We start from the raw sequence: 23601 nt of genomic DNA, 5'->3' as shown, positions 1-23601 counted from the left end.
GTGCAATAGTGTTTCAAAAAGCATGATGCGGTAAAACTTGGCCTCAATATCTTCCTTTTCACTTTATGGCCATTCCTGGGCTCTGTAGATGCCAGAAAAGAATAAGTTATTTAAATAAAAAACATAATTATAGAGCAGAATATGTGGAATAAGTTTCTGTGCTTATGCCTATCACTCTATATCAACTGGCAATGCATATCTCATTACGGCAGAGACCCTAGAACACTGGACCCACATAAATGACGCAAGTTTGTTGTGTGACATGTGTAGTTGGAGATGTGAGTGCTGCTGTGAGGACAGTCAAGGCAACAGGGAGTTTTTATCTGCTAAGGGTCTGCATTATTGATGCCCATTACCACAGACATTGTCAGCTCCAGACATTGCACGGAGGCAGGCACTGTCAGGTAAATGTCTCACTGACCTCCAACAGCTAAGATTCCCAGAATGCCTCTGTGCAACCTGGTGTGTACCTGTGTGATAAATGAGCCTGACTTGCACACTGCACAAAGATCTTATCAACAACCGAGAAGGTTTTGTTTTATTGAATGTATTCCATGATGCGCTGACACCAGCTTTGCAGGAGACTCAGGGTTTGAGTTTGAGTGTTTTGCTGATGTAATTTAATTTTCTGCTTTTGCTTTTGCTGTGATTGCTAACATGAACACAGTCACACTTCATATCACTGGCTGTATGCCCCCTCCACACCTGCCATCTCTCCTGTCCATTTAAAACTTTTGTCTCGGTCCACCCTCACATGCTGGCTCACCTCTCTTTGGTGTTTCCTCAGAGAACTAAATTGATTTTGTGCTATTGATTAACCAGGAGCTGTTTTGCTCCCAGTCACAAAACATCACTTTAAACAACAATTTAGATGTCGCAGAATAGGCTGTGACAGACTGTTGCTGATAGTATACAAACAAGAGGAGAGGTAGGTGTGTGTGATTGAGTCGAAAGGCTGATAGAACTGTCCTGAAGCACTCTAATGAATCAGCCTTCAGACAAGCCCTCCTATAGACTAGAATGAGCAAGGGAAAATTGAAGCTAGCGCCGGGATATGTCGTGGGAATTCAATACTTGTGCTTATTTATCTATTTGGTCTTGAAATTCTCAACCTTTTGTACCCAAAGGTCCAATTAACTGAGCATAACAATTGTTGCAGCTCTGCTCTCGGTGGCCCAAGGAGGCACTGATAAACACACAGGACATAGACAAGTTCGAAAGCTTTGCAGCATAAACTGTGAACAAAGGGATTTTTAATGCAGGAGAAAAGATCACATGGCTGACCAAGTTGCCCAGTGAGATGTTTTGACATGCCGTGAACTTTGCTTTGCAGTAAAGTGCACAAATTGCAGTAATTGTGTGACGCCAATTTGCACAGGGTGAGTGTGGCTTTTGTTGAAAAGATGAAAATGACTGCTGTGCAAAAAGCAATGTTAGAATGAGGAAAAAGACTTCTACTTTAGTGTTTTACTGGTGATCAAAAAGACTATAAAGAAGGCAAGGGAATTGCAGCTCAGATTAGAAAATGTGTTTGAAGATGATGTCCATCTCATGGTTCACTTATTTAATCAGTTCCAGGAAACAGGGAGACTAAAAAGTCGACATCACAGCCAGAGGATAGCTGATTACAATAGCAGGTGTCTCTGATGTAGAGACAATGTAGTGCCTCTCAACGCTGATGAGCAACCAGGAGAGAGCACAAGCTACATGGGCAGCCATAAGTATATTTTCAAACGTGACTTTGTGACTGTGTTTGTGTGTGAGAGAACGGCAGATCGAGAGAGATGTGAGATAAAGAGAGAATCTAAACACCACAAAGGAGGACACACATAAGATCGTTTTTGTTCTTGTTTTGTGATCTGGCTTTGACGATTGTACGCCATTGTTATATTCTTCCCATCTGTACTGGGACATTTCTGTTATGTCAGTTCCAAACTTGGCTCATGTGCCTGTGTGTGTGGAGCATGTGTGTGAGGGTTTTATTTCTCTAAATGTGGTCCAGCTACCAATTTGTGTCTGTTCTCAGTGGAACCAGTGAACATACAAGGCTTTCTTTATTTCTTTCTATCTTTCTCTCTGCCTTGACAGTGCAGGCTTAATTCTGTGGACTAATCGGACCATATGGTCTCTACAGTCTTATGATGTGCTGAGAAGGATGGGATAGGGTTGCTGCTGTGTTGTTAGTGCCAGTCTTGCTGTGGAAACACACGGACATGCGCCACTGCTGCACATTAAGGATCAAGACCTGGAACTGAGCGCATAGGGTTTAGTTCTTCTAACCTCTTTTCCTCAAAATGAAAGCAAGAGAAAGACTTTAAAAAATGAGGATGTGGAAATTTTTCTCTGAGTTCCACTTGGTGTGAACTACATATGTGCTGTTTAAACTCTGGCCACAGTTTTGCATGTCATTTTTCACAAGTTATTGACTCATAATTACTGCAGTTTTTTTCTGGCCCAATACTGCAGCTGCTATTTAATCAAGTAATTTCAATAATTAATTGTTTGAATATGTGTTAACTTGGTTTTGATGGATATCTCTGACTGAGAAATGGCTGTGTCTGTCAAACACTAAATTGATCTGTCCCTAAATGTTTGTTTGGCCCCATAAATAATCATGTGCTGACAGTTACAAATGAGTCACTCGGCTTGTCTTAATATTTGGATTGAGTGTGAGATGGCTATATATTTAAAAACTAAATCCTACTGATGGAGCATTACTTTTCACCAAATATTATTATGAGATCATGTTTGTCTAATGTGAACGTGCAAACATTATCACAGATTTGGGGCATCAAAATTGGTTAATGTTTTCCTTTACTACATATGTGAAATATAATCATAGATTTCCATCATTAGTGTAGCTCTTATAGTGAATATTGTGATAAATCGTGATGAGGTGGGGGAGTTTGACACACACACACACAGTAGGTGATAAACATTGATCTTGTTTAATCTTACTGTCATGCTGTTAATGACGGGAGATGATGGTCCACACAGTACAGACTGCTCACTGGATTAGATATCTAAATGAGGACTTTATCCTCATCCTCTCTTCCTCTTCCCCCATTACCAATAAGCCAGACTGCAGTCACATGCTGAGTTACACTTTAATGCATCTGACTAGTGTAGTGTCTAGCATCTTCTGTGCAGATGCATGCGTGCAGTACAGACAATGGATGAACCATGTTCCTGTGCTGTTTTGTTGGTGTGCACTCATGCAAAAGAGCAGCGTTTACATTGGAGGAACGCTGTCAGAGCTCAGGTCCACACTCGCACTGTTGCTCCATAATAATCTGCAGTACTTCCACAGGAATACATTTGCAATGTTCAACGCATTGTTATACCTTTGCACAATAACAGATACTGACAGGGTGTTCCCAGATTGCCTTCCTCTCCCATGTGCTAAATAAACACAGACCCAGGTTCTGGTTTCAGTGATAGATTAATGCTGTCTCACCCATACACTGTAACTTGTTTTCCTATTAAACCTGTGTGGCTCCCTCTGTTACTTCTGCCTGGTCTTGGCTGTGCGTATGTGTTTGTGGGAATGTGCAGCTCTGACCGTGCATGGGCCGTGCGTGTTTGTGTTTGTTTGCTTATATACGTGTTTCTATGGAAAGATATCGAAAGGGCTCAGAGGACAACCCCCATCAATCACCAACTCAGATGGAAAATGGAGCAAGGGATGGAGGATGGAAAGAGACATGGAGGTCGCCACAGGAAGCAACATTTGGAGAAAAGAAGCGGGGAAGGCAGATGAAAAGTGGACGAATGGATGGAGCAGTCCCTGATGGAGCTGGCTCTGATTGAGCTGGGTAGTGTAGTTTATATCCTTTAGAGATAAGACTGGGGAGCACTGCTCAGCAGCTTACTCCTCCTGTAGCTTGAACTGAGTGTGATAATAAGAAAGCGTGAATGGGGCAAATTGAATTAATGCAGCGGCACACCATAAAAGCCCTAACTATAATGCATTTTAAAATCCTATAATGAGCAGAGAGCTAAAATAATTTCACACTCCAGTGAAGAAGATGGCCCTCTAACAGATTTTGGGCCTGGCTGACACTGCCAGGGCTTTTGTCATTTAATGTGACTCTAGGTGCTATGTCGAAATGATACTTACTCTTACTTCCAGCGGTGTGAGGCAAACTTAGTGAACAAACCATTCAAATTTCCACAACACAGGGAGGGCTTATATCAGAGCAGCAAGTGGCTGCTTGCCTGCTGATGTCTCGCTTGGGTCAGCTTTACCATCCTGGGCTAAAACAGTTTCAGAGAGGGCACATCTGCCATGAAAGTACTCCTTCATTACTCTCCATTAACAGCCCATTCAGTGATGGGGACAGTGGTAGAAGTTGGACCCTATCCCGCTTGTGTTCACACACACACATTCACGCTTATATGTGTACGTATACACACGGAGAAAAGACACAGATGTGCACTCTTGTATGTGCACACGCAGAAACACACAGTGTTTTTCTCTGTTTCCCGCCCTCGCATGCTCTCAGCTCTCTCATCCTCATCATTAGAGTCATACAATCATATAGCTGAAATTACCTCTCCATCATCAAACCAGGGAGGAAGAGAAAGATAGCTCTCTGACACACACTAACGCTAACAGACGGGTGCTGATAGAGACTAATGACCAAATGAAAGCCTCTGATATGGCTGGCATGGAAGAGAGCAACATGGTATCAATTGCTATTTTCCTCTTCTCTTCTCTTCTCTTCTCTTCTCTTCTCTTCTCTTCTCTTCTCTTCTCTTCTCTTCTCTTCTCTTCTCTTCTCTTCTCTTCTCTTCTCTTCTCTTCTCTTCTCTTCTGCATGGAAACTTCTCTGTTAATCATCAACCCTTGAGGAATAAAGATTTTTTGTTTTCTTGGAGCTTTGCTGGATTTCTTGGAACTCCTAGTACTTTGAACCCCAGGCAAGTGTGAGCTGAGGGGTGCATGGGAGCATGTCACTCATCTGCATTCTACTGGAAACACACTCAAACACACATGAACAAGGCTACTGTTACACTTTAGTACACAAACAACACAAACATGAAAGCACGCGCAACACAGACATCACATCTATATATGCACATATAATTTCACACACGTGAAAACCCCACAGACACACATGACTGAACAAGCAACACACAGTTCAATGAAACTTCAATATTGTCCACTCCTGTGGGCAGGGCATAACACACAACTGCGCACACATAGTATATGCAAGTTTCAGAGACATACTCACCGAATGTTTCCTGCTCCAGGCAGCAAAATGAAAGCCTAGGATGAGGTGCAAAGCAGGGCGGGCAGAGGACAAACAATAATTTATATGTGTATGCCTTAGATTTTACTGAGAGATTGTACTGGGATATTCCATCTTGCAGCGTCATTTAGATTAACCATCCCTGCCACCTTTCCAAATGACTGGTCTCTGCCGTGAACTGATCGACAGTGCGTGCATATGTGCAGCTGCACATCGATGTCATTGATAGTGAAGTGGGTTGGTGGGTGGAAGGGTGGGTGAGTACACCATGCACCCTACTGTACATACGCTTGAGTGTATATTATTTCACGCTGCTGTTTGGATAGCAGTGACATTCATTCCATCGCAAATTTGAGACAAGAAAGCAGACTTTGCAGCCAGATCTCATTACGTATGATATCACAGATAGATGTGAAATACAATACTTGACTACCAATGTAGTGCTTATGTAAATGTATCATAATATTAATAATAATAATACCTACCTGTACAGTTATTCCTCCCCAGTTTCTTTTGTAAAGTAGTAAGAAATTCTTGTGCTTACTTTTATTACATTTTAAATCAAAGCTCCATTTATTTGCTTATTTTCATGGTCAAGAAGCTCAGAAAAACTGACCTGTACAGCTTTTATGGAACTGAGAAGGACCCATGTAGCCTAATTCCTGTTTTAGCCTTCATGTGGCCTTCCAATCAATGTTTAGCCTTAAGATCTTAATCTTACACAACAAATCGACTGCCTGCAGTGTCTGTTAGGATTCTTTGAATTCCAGATTGACACTAATCTTACAAAATACTTACAGTTAAATAAGCTGTTTTAGATTGTTTCAAAGTCTGTTTAAGAGATAAAAGACATTCAAGCATTTTCAATCAGGGCCGACTTGCCTTAAGAAATGTAAATGGAAACCCCATACCATTCTTTAAGACACAACTGAAAACCTAATTATCTTGCATCAACAGTCAACATGTTACTGCCCTCATTATGCTGTAGGACTAATATTGATTTGTTGGGAGCACTGGGTCTCGTTGAATTTGATGGTATATTTAGCATTCACTGAAATGGTGAGTGGACTTGTGCTATTTGTGTTTTAATGTTTGTCGGTGATGATCTCTGCTTTGTGGGTCTTTATGGGAAAGGTGCAGGTTTTACTGTTGGTAATGCTGATGGCTTGTCAGCAATTTTATTGTCAAATTTGATACTATTAAATGAACAGCTGGGGGGAAATGAGCGCATTGCTGCCAAAAGTCAGGAGCAGAAACCAAAATCATCAGACTATCTGTAGGGAAACAGTTTGCTTAATTCTGACAAAAGTCAAGCAAATCATTTTCCAAAACTGGAAACTGTACAATTAAAAATCAATCACATTTATAGAGCAGGTAGCTTAAAATATTCTTTTTCATTGAATGTACCTAATTTTGACATTGTCATATACCAAACAGAGTTCAGGTGCTTTTTGGACTGACTGTTTCCCCAGCTTCCCCAGCTTTGAATGTTGCAGACCTCTTTCCATCTTACTATACATGATGTGGTAAACAAGCATCTTTCCCAAAATCTCATGTACTTTGTACTTTGAAAAAGTACTGTTACACAGGCCTTGTGAAACATTAGCCTAATGAGGTAAGTATTGAGGCGTGGCACATATACCTTCCACCTAACATACAAGCAAGCATTATTATTAGTATATGTATTGCATCCCATGTTAAGACTGTGGCCTCACAGCAAGAGGGTCTGGGCCCTTCAGTGTGGAGTTTGTATGTTCTCCCTGTGTGGGTTTTCTCCAGCTTCCTCCCACAATCCCTAAAACATGCTGCTCTACATTGTCCCTATGTGTGAGTATGAGTGTGTGCGGTTGTCTGTCTTTGTTTGTTGGCCCTGAGATTGACTGGCGACCAGTCCAGGGTGTACCCCACCTATCATTATATATATATCTGTGTGTGTCTATGTTGATTTGATTTAGTGCTCACTATAGAACAAAATGTTGTATTTCATTGTCTGTTATGGTAAAATGGTGAAAAGGCCCACACCCTGGTACACACCAATGGTTCACCCACACAGGGCTTTTCACTTTCATAAATTAGATCTCTTCTGAGGGATGTTTATATGTACAAAGACCCTAATTGATTGACATCTCTCTGACCCTTTTATCAATTTGCTGCTGCACCTGTTAGTAGGGAAGAATTGTATCTTGAGTTGCCTCTCATAATCCCATAATAGCTCCAGTAAACTTCAGTATGAGCAGAGGTCTAATTAGCTGACAAATGAAAACACCTGTGCGCTTGTGCAGGGCCTTTAATATCCGCTTCACCTCAAGCTCCTACAACATTAAATGCTGCTTCCACATGTGTTAGTAATTGGTGTCTCACACTGATGTGCTGCTACTTTCCACAGGTAAAATATCAAAGTACTTCTTCCACCACTAGCTAAAGCAAGCCTGATTATTAGTATATTTACAACACTTAAGTTACATATGTTATATCGTTTCCCTGTAGCTACTTCTTATAATAGTTAAGTTTGAGTAAATGATAAGAAGTATTTGCCATTATTAGAAAACCAGTGGAAACACTGAATACCATAGTACACTGAACTTATCAGTAATCAGGCTACAGAAGAGCTTTCAGATGTACCTTCACTACTGTCAGGACAAAATCTCCTTCTGATTAGTGTCAAATGCAGAACAGATGCAAAACTTTAGAATATACTCTCCATAAATCACCACTAGACATTTCTCCTCTGGTGTGGATGACACTAACAGAAAGTGGTGCAGCAGGAGGACACAACAACTACATGTATGTGGATTTATCATGTCAAGGGCTGTTAGAAAGAAAATATTGTCAGTAATATGATCCAGTCGAATATAAAATTTTATTTTATTTTGAACATTTTATTTCAGTCATTTCATTGCTCATATATAAGTAAAAATGAGCCTGCGGTATGGAAGAGGCTCAACTGTATGATTAATCATTTCTCTGCTGTGGCCAAGGCAAATGTTGGATGAGATGCAAAAGTAACCTTTGGCAGAGGACGAATGTAAAGAGAGTTTAGAGTCAGAGCATCACTGAAGCTTAGCGTTTGTAGATTTTGTGTGTCACAGTAATAACTTGTGTGAAAGTGAAGTACATGTACTGTGGGTTTGATCAAAAGACCTTTGTTTGGTAGTTAATGTCAACTTCTGAAGTGTGTCTTCCATAGAGGCACTTTGGTGCATCATCGTGGGCTTTCAGACACAGTCACAAAACCTGTTTTTTTCAGCCCCATATTGATTATCTACAGTCAAAGGCAAGGATCAATTAAGAGTCCTTTGTTTATGAAGGACAAGAGGAGTAGTCTGGCTGTAAAATATCAGACTGTAAATCTTTCAGCAATATGACACTAAAAGCTGTGTTTTTATTTTGTCAACAAGTAAACAACCATAATAACAAACATAACTGTGGACTTTCTGCTTTGTGGATGAATGGATCATCATGACTAAAAAAGATCCATGACAGCATGACTCACATTCCTTTAAGGGCAAGCCAAACATTTTAGTGGGATGGAAATCGGAACTGGCTCCATTGACACACTTGAAAGTAATCTCCCCTCTTACTTGTGTTTAAATTAAGTATGCGAAGATAGTACATCAAAAACCTAAACGGATTTTGAGGAGGTGGTATGAAATTTTTATCTCACTGGTGCAAAATATACAATTTTTCATGTCCCTGATCAATCCCGGTGACTCAAGAGCTATTACTTTAAGAAATTTCTGGCTGTCAAAACTTACTTTCAACCTGCACTAAACCCAGCCAGCTAACTGATCAGAAGTATATGGCTGCATTATTCTGGACTAAGGAAGAATCCTAGACTCACAGCACTGAAAAAAACCCTGCTTTTACACTACCATGTAGAGCAACAACCACATGAACCCTTTTGTGTTGAATGGAACAAACCTGGATGTGTGTGTGGTGTGTACCTGGTATTATAATAACAATTTAATCCAATAGTAATACCAATGCTTCAAAGCGTCATAGAATGTGATGTTCTGCCCATGTTTTGTTTTTATTCCTTTCCAGTAGATTGATTCACTAAACAGTTATGACCTTGCAAGTCAAGTGCAGTTGGATTTTCAACCTCAACCTGAGGGATCATTATTTGTTTTCACCTGTAGTGGCAGGGGCGGCAGTTTAGGCTTCATACAGTTTTGTGGAGACAGTATCTGTAACCACACCCCCCCCTCTTTTCCATTGGTATATTCATTTAACTGAGGTTACTGAACTAAAACCTGAAAGATTTCCTCTTGGAGGGGGCATCAGTACAGACACAATAACCTCAGTGATCAAATGTCTTTATAGCTAGCATGGGTTTGATGAGTCATTCTGAAAGTGACTAACGTTTCTCTCATTCATCTATTTTTGCTTCTCCTCTCATCTGTCAGTTCACGTTCAGATGATGGCTGCGGTGTTTCCGCTGGTACCAGTTCATGTGCCTTGGAAGATTTCAACGTCCTGAACAAATGGAAGAAATTCCACTCAAATATTACCTTAAACAATTCACAGAGACAACTGATGCCATGCATCATCAACTCAAAGCATCAGCATTTGACAACCTGAGAATCAACTATCAACTATCTTCCTCCTTTAATGGACAGACGAAGGGAGACTAATCACAGTGCATTACGCTCACTCACTGCTGCAGACGAGGTGAGAGATGAAAGAGAGGATGAATTCGAAGAGTTTAAAATAACTAAACCATTAAACCCTGAGCTCTCCTCCCCCTTGGAAACAGCTCTGGACAGGAGCAGAATATGGTTGTTTATTCGCTCTGCCAGCAGCTCTCTCCTCCAGACCTCCCTGGCTCTCAGCAGCTGAGCACCTCTCACTCAGCTCTGTCCTGCCTACACTACACTCCTTGAGATCTGCGGCATTTTCAATTTGCTCCTTTGCAGAGTGGACTGAGAATTTTGCTTCGTGTTTGCGAACACAGCAGAATTATTTTCACCAGACTTTATGACTTGCGATATTGTATGTAAAAAACAATAATCACTGGATAATGCTGATGATCCATCTGGTCATCAATTTGCTTCAGCATGTTACGGCTTGCGTGCTTTATATGGCGTGGTCTCAGTGTCACAGACAAATGAAGTGACTTGTCCACATCCATATGTTTTTTTTCAAACGCAAATTCTGCTGAATCTTTTGATCAGTTTCTTTTAGACAAGTATCACAGTTTTAACACAGTTGACCCATTTCAAGGCAAACATTCTGTCTTCTAAAAGCGGGAAAAGTAAAGATGAAATTAGTAACATTAACATTTAGGTGAGCCTAGTTTTGAGCATGCACGCTCACTGACTGAGCTTACTTGAGCACTTAATTGAACTGAGCCGTTGTTATGTTGTTATTATTTGTACCTGCTTTTCCTTCTTTGAGAAACCATGTCTGCCTTGAAAAGGGCCTATTAACTGAGCAGGCAGTTCACAGCTTTAGTACTATAATTTCTTTAACAGACACACAGTGATGTGCTTATGCCTTTTGCACATCAAGTTTTCTTCCAAATATGCTTCATGGCTCAACATATAATGCTGAACTACATTTCCACACATTAGTGTAATAGTGTCTACAAGTGCAAATTGTAAAGCCCTTCAAGTCTACACAGAGTCTGTTTAAGAGCCATATATTTGGTGTAGAATATTCCTTTTTGGCATTTTGCATCTAGTCAGTAGTTGACACTAAAGACAAACACAAAACACAAAAGACAAGGAAAGGGCTGATGCATGTGTGTGTGTGTGTGTTTGTGTGTGTGTGTGTGTTTCTCTACTGTGGTTTAAGCCTTGGATGGAAGCTCAGGATGAACTCCAAGTATCACTAACGAAATGTGGGTGGAGGTGTGGGGTATTGTGACACCATAACTTTTCATCCTATTCAAACAGCAGCTTTGCAGTGGGGAGGGGAAGATTTCTTTTGTTTTACAGCCAATTAATGTTTTCATTTATTTAACTTTTGGGTTTTTTTTTGTTATATAAAAAAGACAAGCTGTTTTCGCTAATATATTGCAGAGGTTAAGTCTCATGATTCACCACAGAACAAAGTCAGTACATTAATTATTTAACACGTACTACAGTGTATAAAATATTAGATGTGAAAGTGGGCTGCAGAAGTGAAAATATTTTCCATTTTCAACATTTCGACTTGGCAAATATTGTGGAATTTTTCTGAACAGCCATATGCATGGGCCATAGGAATAAATCCTAGGCTGTAGTTGTGTTAGATGGAAATATCTCAGCTGAATTATATTTCCTGTCCCTGAAGGCTATACAGTGCAGTATATATCTCCATTCAACACTCTCTAAATCATCCTCCTTTATGCAAATGAATAGCAATGAGTAGGGCTCATCTTTCCCTGCTCAAAGTGGTAAGCGAAAGGAATTAAGTGAGTTTTGTAATTCTTCTGGATGAACTACAAGAAAAATTGAGCCCACCAAAAAAAGAGACTATGACTGTCTGGTGGTCATACAAGGTCTGAACCCCAGCAAGCATCACTGACACCGAGAATTAAGTGAAAGAACCATTACTACTATTGGTATAACTAATTAATAAAGGCCAGGGCTTAGATGTACTACCAGAGAAATTATTATTGCGTGGATTTTTTATTTTTTTGCTCTCTAGTCCGTTGTAGGTCGTTCTATGTGTTGGATTTGTGAGTCACGCAATTATCTATACATGGATCTGTCTACGTCAACTCACTAGTACAACGAGGGGTGTAGGTCCTTCTCACTTTATATAAAAGTCCTTGAGATGTGTTCACCTCTGTGCGCATGGACAACAAATTAATTATGCGGCCAATATTAATGTACACATAAATGCTTTATGTGGAAAACAGCTGTATTTGAAACTTGTATGGTGTGCAAATAACAAAACAACACTACAGTGTTGTTCACTGCGATGTGTTCATTTAAAGGATGAGCTCTTGTTACCCAGAATGCCGTTTGTGTTGTGTTGAAGTTAATAGTAAAATACAAAATACAAAGCAAATAATTTTTCTTCTGCAAAAGCCATTGTCTCAACTTCCAGTTTGCTCTTCTTTTCACATATATTGATGGCTATTTTGAAAATGACTGTTCCTTTTAAAGATACGAAGCTTTAAAATCTGATTCCACAGTTGCCACATCCATATATTTTTGTAAGTGTCTATGTTGCATATGTGTCTCATTTTTTCTTTCCATTACCACCAAACGTCTGCTGCACCACATTCCTGTCAATATTGTTGCAGATTGTTTGCAGGTGTAGATGCTAAAAGACAAATACTGGCCACTTTATCAAACATCTTTTAGGGCCTTTTCTGCAGAGATGCAGATTTGGAGTGAGAAATGTGCAGAACTTGAAGACGTGTGCCATTTGTAATTGTTCTGGGATGAAAATGCCTGCATGTGTGTTTACATGGTTAGTGTGTCAGCCCTTCTGAGCCATGGAGTCCAGGGTGTGTGATGCTGGGATCCCTGAGTTAATAGATTTCCGTCCCCAGCGCTTTTAGTGTGTTGATCTCCTGCTGACGGCTTCACACTCTGCCTTAAGCACAGAGATTGGAGGGGGTGGGCGGCTTAGAATAGAGCCTCCTTAAGACTGCAAACATTTGGTTAATGTACCTTATTACTCCCCCATTGAGCTGATTTTCACTTTCCATTCACTTGCTGATAAAAAAGCACCCTTGAAATTCCATGTCTCGCACGGGCCATTGATATTTATGCTTGCAGACGCAATTTGTTTAATTCCACAAAGAAATATTTGTATCTTAATATCCTCCCTCACTGGATGTAGGAGGAACAAGGGATCCATAAGAGGACCTTCTGATATTAATTACACTGTATATTTTATCTTAATTTTCTCCTCTTGTGGTGTGTGCTCTGCTGCTGTATGTTTTCTTTACGAACACGGATGCTCCCAGCATCTATTATTGTGCTGCGCTGTTTGCTGTGCTTCCCTTGTGCTCTTGTCTCTGTAATGTTAGTCTACGTTCTCTGCTAAGAATCACACAATACTCCTTCCTCTGCGCTGCCTGATTCTTCCTCCTCTCTGTCTCTTTCTCCCTCTGTAGATATTTGTGTTTCTGTATCTGTGCCCCTCTCCTTCACTCTGTTTCCTCTCATTCCCTTCCCACACACACTCACTGTCCTTGTACTGTGGGCAGTGTACATGTGCACAGAAGCACTTGAGACAACTTTTTTTTTTTTTTTTTCATACCGGCAAGCCACTTAGCAGCTTTATATAGCAACTACCCAAGGAGAGGATTAACAGCAGGAAACATCAACAGAATGGCTTGCAGTGATATGGAACTCACACTCGTGCACAACTCGCGCACACACATGCAAACATGCCACACTCATTGTAGTCACTGAGCCTTGGCCCACCGCAGAGTGCACCCACATCATCCACCTTTTTTATGATACATTATTATGTTAGTCATTCAGCAGATGCTCTTATCCTTATGGGATTGTGCTGTACAGTATAGCTTAAGCTACTACAGCTTTTCATCACACTGAGCAAGCACAAAGCATATTTGACTTTGAAAAATCCAGCTGAGCCTCTGCCTTGCCTGGTTATTTGATCTTTTGTCTCGGTCAGGTGAGGCAGGTTGTGTCGGTTTGGTGCTCATGGGACTCCGCTCATAGCAGTTCTGTATTTATCTCACTAGATCAGAGTGAAATCACACCCGTTTGCAACAGCAGTACATGCAGCGTGCATACAAGCTCACCTCACAAACACACACACACACACACACTAGTACATTCTTCATTATCATTCCAGAGCTGATAGGCTCTAATTATCTGCCTTGCCTCTGATTAGTCTCTCTGTAACAAGCTAATTAGATGGAGCCTTGTAAAATCTTCTCCACCATTACCACAGAGACATGGCTGGGAAAGACACCAACAAGCAGAAGGCAAGGAATGTGTCTTGCACTGCTCCCCGCAAAGATTTGATAGTCAACTAAATGTTAAGTGCTGGAGCTCTGATTTCTTTTTGATTAAGTGCCTTTTAAACCCTTCTACTTTGCAAAAGAATCTTTATCCTTTCTCATTATTCATCACAAAAGGATTGTTCCATCTTACAGGGCAGGATGATCTGGCTTAAACTGCATAAACTGCCGCTGTCGACATTTAAGGAGATAGCATCTGAACATTGATTAGTTTCTCTGCCCCCATGATACAGTGGCTATTTATTCCAAAACGAACTATCGTCAGATCCGAGTCAGAACTTTTCTCTCCGCAGAGCAACTTTAAAGCCTGAGCAGAAAGCTAGATTAATTCTCTGCTCTAGCTTCCTCTTCCCTCTGTTATTATCCCTCTAACAATCCTTTTAGGAGGTGTCACACACTTTATAGCTATTGTGTTACAGCTGTGAACACTCCAGAGCAAGTCTGGAGTGCAACACATTGTATTTCCCATCAAAATGCATTTTTCTCCTATTTCTTTCTTAAGCCAGTTAAGAAAGAAATAGGAGTTCTGATCTCGGCATCTGCTTTCTGCTTACTAACTCGAACACTAGGTGCTGTGAAAAATTTAATACAACAATTCTTACAGTTTGAAAACATACCATTTGCTGTATGCCTGTACTGCTTGTTACCAGTGTACAGTTTTCCATTGTCAGATATAATCGACTTTGGAGAGACATTATTTGACAGAATATTGGGAAACCATAAGAGTGCAACTGTTTTGTACATCCACAGCACATCTGTTGAGTCAGCCCTCAGCTAGTGAAAGGATGCATTGCAAACTCCTGCTGCTTTTGTCTTGGATTAAAAAGTACATATATAGCCTGTGGTCACACACAGGAGAGCTTTTACATAATGGGATTTGAAATCCATAGTTACTTTTAGCCCTTAGGTAACTCACCCCTGTAAGTGCGCATGGATGTGTGTTTGTGAGAGAGACAGAGAGACAGGAAGACAGGAAAGAGACATGCCAACATCAGCTACGTCAAGTGTGCAAGAATGTGTCTGGGTGTAACAGGCCGACTTGCCTGTATGTCAAATCTTTGTGATTGTGTTCATATCTGTGTGTTTGTCCTGGCAGGGGGTTCTTCCTCTCTAGGGTGAGGCAGATGGCCTCTGTGGATAGCAGTCTACTGAACTGGTTGGCAGCTCTTCTGACATTCCTTCATGCCACGTTGACACGAGATATTTGTGGAAATAGTGTCTTAGTTCACAAAATTCTGTGACTTGCTCCACTTTGTAGGAGTAGATTCTACACAAAACATGCCCTAGATTGAGCCCGTGACAGTGTCAGGAGTCTTTTGCGCATATTGTTTCCAGAATGTGTCATTGTATTTAATGTGGATAATGATCCCCTACTATCAGTTCCGGTGAAAGGCACGCCATAAAAACTGCAACACAGTTGTACACCGCTTCTTCACAGGCGCTGCTGTGCACTCTTGCTGTCTGCCTCAGCTCAGGGTTAGCGAGTTGGTAATTGGATTCCTGGAATCTTCTTATTCACTCCAGTGATGCAGTGTGCAGCCGACAAAATGCCTGCAGCCATGAGGCATCATCCCTAGGCCCCTGTGGGAAGATCAAGGTGGCCTTACACAGACTTGGTAGATGAGACTGTGGCTGAATCTGTCTCCCATGCGAACCTGGATGTTTGGACGCTTGAATAGGAGCCATGATGGAAATGGGATGACTAAGGTGGAGGTTATGTTGTGTGTTAATGTTTTCAGGAAGAATAGTTTGTAGCAGCTAATGGGGATCTGAATAAACAAATAAACATCACACTGAAAAACCCCCACCTTAACAGTCCTCCTGACATCCCCTTTGAACTATCTCCCTAATCTGGCAGCTAAGGCGAGAGGAAAGGAAGTGAAAAGATAGATAGATAGAATGCCATGTTAAAGACAGTACAGTTAATTGACTTTGACCGTGACTCTGAGCTGAATCGAGACAGTATTGTTGTCAGTTATATTGCAGATACAAGAATCACTGAGATTTATTCTAATCCTGTAGCATTATGTTTTGCCATCTGCTGTAGAGGATTTATGTCTCACATACCTGTACCCTCAGCTGACTCGCTGCTCATCGGTGCTTCGGATTCCCCCGGCTGCTTGTCTCCCCTCTAAACACACAGTTACATGACAGCTGTCACCTTCAGTAACCACAGCTCCATCACTATCTCTGCACTATCCCCCAGGCCCAGACTGGTACCTGAACAAGGTGAAGCTGAAGATCACAGATGTCAATGACAACGTCCCTGAGTGGAATACGAAGCCGTACCCTTACCTGGCTGTAGTGTCCCCTGAGGCCCCTGCGGGAACGTTTGTCTACCAGCTCAAGGCTCATGATGGGGATGAGGGCAAAAGCGGAGAAGTGGAATACTTTTTGTCAGATGGTAAGCTTTCTGCTGTTCACACTCAAACACACACACACTCACGTATATATATAGGAAGGAAGTGGTATTAAAATAGACTGTGTTGTTAAAATAGGTTGACAGGCAATAGAGCCTTGGAAATAAATACACCTAGTCAGACACCAGCAGAGTTGCTCAGTCAGACAGCCACAGGCGTTCTCACATTCATTCATGCATTCATACACTCTTTAGGTGTCCATTAGTTTCTCTGTCTCTCTGTCACCTTGTCTCTCTATGTCTCTGTATCTCTATCTATCTCTCTCTCTCTCTCTCTCTCTGCTACACACACACAGCCAGAGGCCTTCACACATTTGTTTATGCACTTATCCTGAACTCCTGTCTATCTGTCTGCTTCTCTCTGTTTCATACACACATAAAATCACACGAACGACTGTTATACACACACTAACACGCACAATAGGCTGTTGGAAGTCAGCCAGACTAGTAGACCCCCTGGTGGTCGAGGGGATAGAGGTTTGTTGGCATGTCAGAGATGGGGGATGTGCTAATCTTGCCAAAGGGCCTTTACAAAACACTGCCGACTTCCCTTTGACTCACATTAGTCTATTGCAAATGTGAGTCCTTCCTGATATGAGGTAAACCACAGTAACCGCAAGGTGCCCATAGTTTTTATAACGATGCTAAGAACTCTTGTAAGCATTAGCTTTACCTCTGAAAGCTGGAACAAAGTAATCTGGCCCAATTTCAAGATTTCACATGTATTTATTTGTCTCTCTTATCTTGTGCTTTGTTTTAAGATCTAAAGAGGACGAGACTAGCTGGGCTGTTAAATGACAGAGTGTGTCTGTCTGTCTGACCCCATTTTCTAGTATTAAACAGTGGTAGGAAAAGCAGATCTTTTATTTAAAGGTTGCCTGTGGAGTTTTCTTGTAAACAAACAAAAGTTATATTTACCTTCAATGTTGCTAACCAAAACACACTGTGTGTATCCTTGAGGTGTAACAAATGTGCTGAATGTATTTTCTTCTCCATAAAACATGTCAAACTCTTTTTTAATGTGTAAAATTGCACATTGCATGCATTCTCCTCTTCGGTGGATCGATGCAAAAGAAAATAAAACTATATATTTGTAAGCTATTTTTAAAGTTACACGATGAAGAATTCATGCAGGATTGACTTGTACAAAAATAATCCCTCTTAATCATCAATACTTGCCCACCAGGACTGTGTGGTGGTTGGTGACTGTGTGTGTAACCCTATTTTCTTATTTTCTTAGTATCTTGCTGTGTTCAGTACGTTTCTGGTTGTAAACAATTCTGGAGAGAGACTGTTGATTGAATTGACAAAATTGCTTACTAGGGTGTTTACAAATAGCAACCAACTAGTCCTGCACAGCATGCCTTTAAATATTTACATTTCTAGTAGGGAGTAATAGGTTTTGGAGAGCGACAGACAGAATAGGAAAGTCAGAAAGTACTGAGAAATAGACTAAGGCATTGTTAGTTTTGGTCATTTATGGGATTTGTTTAATCCTCATTTTCATCCTTTAGAGGTGCCCTGTGGGGTTTTAACCACTAGAACTGCTATGGAGCAATATTTTTATGAGCATGCCTCCTGTGTTTTAATTACATGCAATGCACAAAATAATGCAAGGGATACAACACACATTCCTGTTGTTAGTTTCTTACAATTCCACTAACAAATGATGGTGGATATCATAAATAAATGTAGCAATGCGTTAAACATGAATGTAGACTGAATGTGGGTTCCAAAATATTTCTAAACAATGGCAGAGATTTAGTGGACAAAGCAAAGCTGGTGTCTATTGCTTGTATTATAGATTACAGATGTAAGAGCATGGCAGTGTTTCTGCACTGATTTTGATTTTATTTGCTGGAATTCTAACAGGTGGAAATTAATTTCAAACATAGTTGCTCTTTCCCTTTTGAAGAAGCAAGGCACTGAGAGTAGAGAGTTACAGTGAAGCTGCACTGCTGTCATGAATGTGACATTCAGTCTGTCAGTGAGGTCGGTGATCAGGTCTCATCTGTATCTTAGACATTTTTTGACCTTAAAGCCTTTTGATGAACCCGCAAAATATTCCTGTCAACCTTATCCAAACCAAGTATCTCAGGCAGTCCAGACGTCACGTCCTGTCCAGTGGGGTTCCACAAGGATTAGTGCTTGGTTGCCTTCTCTTCTTAATATATACACCACCTCCCTTGGTTGGATTACCTGCTCACATGGTTTTTCTTACCTTTGCTGTGCTCATGATACCGAGCTCTGTCTGACCTCCCCTCAGCATGCCTCAGTGATATCTCAAAATGGATGAGGGAACATCACCTTCAACTCTGCTTCTCTAAGACTAAACCTTTGGTGACCCCAGCCATTCCTTCGATTTAGCACATTAGTATCCAGCACTGCATTGCTTCAGAAAGGTCTGCAAGAAACCTGGCCATTGTGATCGATGTGAAGGTGCAGCAAGACATAACAGTATAGCCACATACATATCAACATATACAGTTTTGTATATTGTGTGTCTCCATACACTATGTCCCTTATCTTTTATACACTGACAGTTTGTTGCTTAGAATCATGCACTTTCTCACTAATATTACCGTACAAAGTATGTCAAGAAAAAAAGGTGGTCAAATGAATGTGGAGGTTATCATTGCACAGTTAACATTTTTTTTTTTCACAGCAGTTATAAAAACCATGGTTGTTGGGTTGATAATGACAAGGGAGAATCATCTTTCAAAATCATGCAACACCAGGACACTTAGATACTGTGTGTAAGAAATATCACTGCACCTAGCAATTATTTTTTTATTGATTAATCAAAGGACTATTTCTTAATTGGTCAAATAATCTATTGACTGATTTGTCAGTTAAGCCCATTCTAAAGATAACATTTATATTACTTTTATTACATGAAATATAACAATTAATATCCACAAAAAAATATTTTAAATTTTAGTATATTTGGTTCAACAACAAATAACACCTATGTACTTAATGGAAAATTGTTTTATTTCTTTATTGGTGTAATGTGCAATTGATAATCAGTGGCAAAAGTATTTTTGCTTCAGTTTGGGGGGGGGGGGGGGGGGGGGGGGGGGGACTGCAGCAGTTTGTAATGTTAGTCTAAGCCAATTTGTCACCCATACTTGGCTGTACAAGTAAACATAGCATAGAAAAACAGCCAAATGACAATATTACATGAGACCTGGCATGACGTCACAACAGCAGCAGTGCAGAATTTACTTTTAACATGGGAGTGATGCAGAAAATTTGAGAAAATCAATTTTAAGTGATTACTACTAACAGAAAACCATTCATTGTGTTTAGAATTGCTATATATCATGCTTGGGTGTAAAACTAAAGAGGGCAGTGCTGTCACGATGTTGCTGCAGTCTTGACAAAGTGCTCTAAAATCTTTTGCTTGCATGTAGCCTACTGCTGTGACAAGCCATTTCCAACATGCAGAGCTTGCACAGTAGGCCTACAACTAACAATTATTTTCTTTACTGATTAGGCTGCTATTTATTTTCACGATTAACCAATTAATCATTTGGTTTATAAAATGTCACAAAGTTGTTAGATATTACTTATTACTGTAATTTCACAGAGTCCAAATTGACCTCCTCAATTTATTTCTTTAGTCCAACCAACAGTCCCAAACCCAAAGACTTTTGATTTACTGTTAGACATGAAAAACAAATCCTTCAAATCCTTGTGTTAGACTGACCTCATTCATTGACTGAAATGACTAATCGATTATCAAAATAGTTGCTCAACTAATCATTGCAACTCTATTAACGAGCACCAGATTGGTGGGTCTGTGTCTAAAATACGTCCACACTTAAGATGATCACAGGTGAGGTTTTATAGTTGATAAGAAAGTACCTGCGTGGTTGTTCGAAAGAAGAAGTAGTATCATAAAAAAGTGTTCTTCTGGAATTCAATAAAATCTAGACATAAGTTTACAAAATTAGTCAATCAGTTTATCAGTTTCACAATGTGTCATTATTTACTTTCCAGCAGCTCACAGTTGTAGCTCACATTAACTTCAAGCTACTAATACTCACTAGTAGTAATATCCACTGACATGGACCCTCTCACTGAGATTTGTGATGCTTTTCTTTCACCACGACCTGCAACTTTGCATAAAAGTATCTGTGAAGTGAATTCAGTGTAAATATAGAAGCAAATTCAGCTTGAAGTCAATGTTGAAAGACGACCACTCTGCCTGAATATGAAATAGTAATTAAAGAGTAATTTTAATAAAGTTGCTTTAAATATCTTAATCTTCAGGCAGTTATATCATAACCCATATTTGAATGATAAGAGCACGATGAACACTGATAAAATTATCAAAAAGCTTTAATAAAAGTAAAGAATAAAGTTCTAGTATTGTCCAAGTCAGAGCCCTTCCAGTGGGGTATAAAACAGAACATTTTAGTTAAACATACCCAGTGGGTTTGTGAGCTTGGAATATCCACAGCATTAAGATGTTTGATTAAAAAAATTGAATTGCTCAGAAAGATTTGAATTGAATTTAAAATGTTAATTTGAACAGGAATCGTGTACAACCTGTTGTGGGCCTTCACTCATTACAACAGAATCACTTGTTTCAAATTGCCATTGGGTGACAGCTCTGAGTTGTTATTCAAGCAAGCAGTTAGCTTGAGTTGGTATTCAACCAGAGGATTGGTTTGGATCCAGTCCTAGAAAATAATGTCATTATACTTCCCTGTAGGCGGTGACGGCTGCTTTGCAGTGGACAAGACAACAGGCCAGGTGGTGACCACGGGGCTGGTGTTTCAGAGGGACAGAGAGTATTTGCTAAGCGTGGTGGCCCTGGATGGCCTGGGCAGTCGCAGTGCTCCTGCCATGCTATCTGTGGTAGCAGGAGCCCGAGCACCGCAGTTTACCAATGCCAGCTACACCATTTCCATACCAGAGAACACACCTGAAGGACAGCCGTGAGTAACATGCTGAAGTTCACTTAAGCATACATAATCAGGGATGAATTAGGGCTGTGCAGTATAGGGAAAACATCATCATATATATATTTATCTATTGTAATTTCCAGTATCGTGTGATTGCCTTATCAGTAGAAAATGCATTAATGAGATATCTCTCTGAGGTCTCTATCTGTAAATTGCCACACACTTGGATGAATACATGCATGAATGCATACTGATTCACTGGCACAAGGACGATTTTCCAGGTACATTTGCAATAATTGAAACAGACATGTATGCATACACTGTATGTCTCTGCAAAAGCCTTACAAGAATTACAATAACTAATGCATGCGTGCAAAAAGACATGCACTTGTCTTAGGTGTCAGTTTCTAAGCACTACCAGTTAAGACTTATGTTGATGAATATTCATTTGGTCACACCAGTGTGCTCAACCATGAATTAACACATCATCATCCCACACCATTAGGGTAACGCACACTCTCTTAACCGTAAAAGCAAACATTGATATCTTCATAATACTAAGACGTTATTACACAACTGACAAGTACTGATTGACTGTGTTTATAGCACGTAGTCAATGGGCCATACAGTAATTGATTTCATTACAGGGTGGTGCTGATGTAGGAAAAGAGGATTTCAATATTAATTCAAGATGTGTGCAACTAAAATCGAATAATAAAGACCTTTTTTCCTTTTCTTTTAATCACTTTCTCTTTGTTCTGTAGCTTCCTGGTGGTTTTTGCCATTTCCTTCCAGAAGCAACCAGTCAGCTACAGCCTGCTGATCAATCCCAGCAGCCTTTTCAGCATCCGGCAGGAGACGGGGGAGATCAGTCTGACCAGGACTTTAGATTATGAGAGTGACCAGCGACGTTACCTGCTGATGGTGCGAGCCAGCGAGGAGCCCGGCAGCCTCAGCACTGCCACTGAGGTTAGTTTAATTAGAGAGTGATACAAGCAACAAACATGACTCATATAAGAGTTCATGCACTCAGATCAACTAAGCCCAAAGCTCAGGTCCACTGTGATGTTTTATTAATATGTGTGTCACACAACTCTTACCCCTGAATTAAACTGGGAAAAAAAAGGATCTGCTTTGTTGCTGAGGTTTTCTGCATTTTGCTTTCCCACTGGACTTTCACAAAGCTCTCAGACTCACTTGTTTTCACAATGTTATGTGGCTCAGACAAGGCAGCATTTACAGCAGCGATATGATCTCAGTGCTGACCTATTGACATCACACTACTTGACGATAACCTCAGAGAAGAAGCGGCAGAGTTTGTTGCTGTCTACAGGAATGGCATGGCTGAATGGCTTTGAAATGTTAACATGTGGACTGGAGGACCCAAGTGATTTTTTTGTGTGTGTGATTTTTCACCCTTTTGTTTTTTGTGTCTCGCTAAGAGCTCTTTGTCGACAGTGTGATCTGGAAATGAACTGTGTGAAATATAGAACATACTTTGAGGCGCTAGGCATGAAAACTGAAAATCTGAAAACTTCATTCATAAAAGAATATTTCTAGATGAAGTATTCATGAATTCAGTATCATTTAAATAATTAATTAAAAGATTTTGTTACCCAATTATCATGTCAGGCGCTCACTTCATGCCATAGATTTAGCTGGCAAAATATCCTTCTGCTCTGCTGCATGTTGTGGAGTGGGAGATGGAGACCGGGAAAACCTATCCCAGCTATTTCAGGACCATTACTCAGCTGTCACTTCACACTTTACACACAGCAGTGACAGGGAGCTTGCAGGGCGGAGGGCGGCTAAGGGCCTTTGTCAAAAACACACACATGCTCAGAACATTTTCTATTTTTGACTCAGAAAAATCATGAAATGAAAGATAAAGGATGTGTTGAACTGACAACTTGAGAAAATGCAATTTAGATTAAGTTTTGGGGTCAATTTCCTGTACAGAGAATTTCGTATGGTTGTCTTCTGGATTTGAGGGTTATTAAAGAGAAGCTAATTTTGTATTCTTTTACTTTGATTTTGTCTGTTTTCTATCCTCTCATCTCGTCTCTTCTACCC

General features: G+C 40.4%; 1 protein-coding gene across 1 annotated transcript in view; it reads left to right on the top strand.

Moving 5' to 3' along the window:
- LOC124062406 (neural-cadherin-like) overlaps positions 1-23601 on the top strand; it is an 83677-nt gene that overhangs the window by 7716 nt on the left and 52360 nt on the right. Inside the window, exons 2-4 of the mRNA XM_046395151.1 lie at positions 16400-16597; positions 21336-21561; positions 22293-22497. Of these exons, the coding sequence (XP_046251107.1) occupies positions 16400-16597; positions 21336-21561; positions 22293-22497 (629 nt within the window). The remainder of the gene's footprint in view (positions 1-16399; positions 16598-21335; positions 21562-22292; positions 22498-23601) is intronic.

This window comes from Scatophagus argus, chromosome 7 (genome assembly GCF_020382885.2).
Source record: "Scatophagus argus isolate fScaArg1 chromosome 7, fScaArg1.pri, whole genome shotgun sequence".
Lineage (NCBI taxonomy): Eukaryota > Metazoa > Chordata > Actinopteri > Scatophagidae > Scatophagus > Scatophagus argus.
This window is presented reverse-complemented; position numbering and strand designations above follow the sequence as displayed.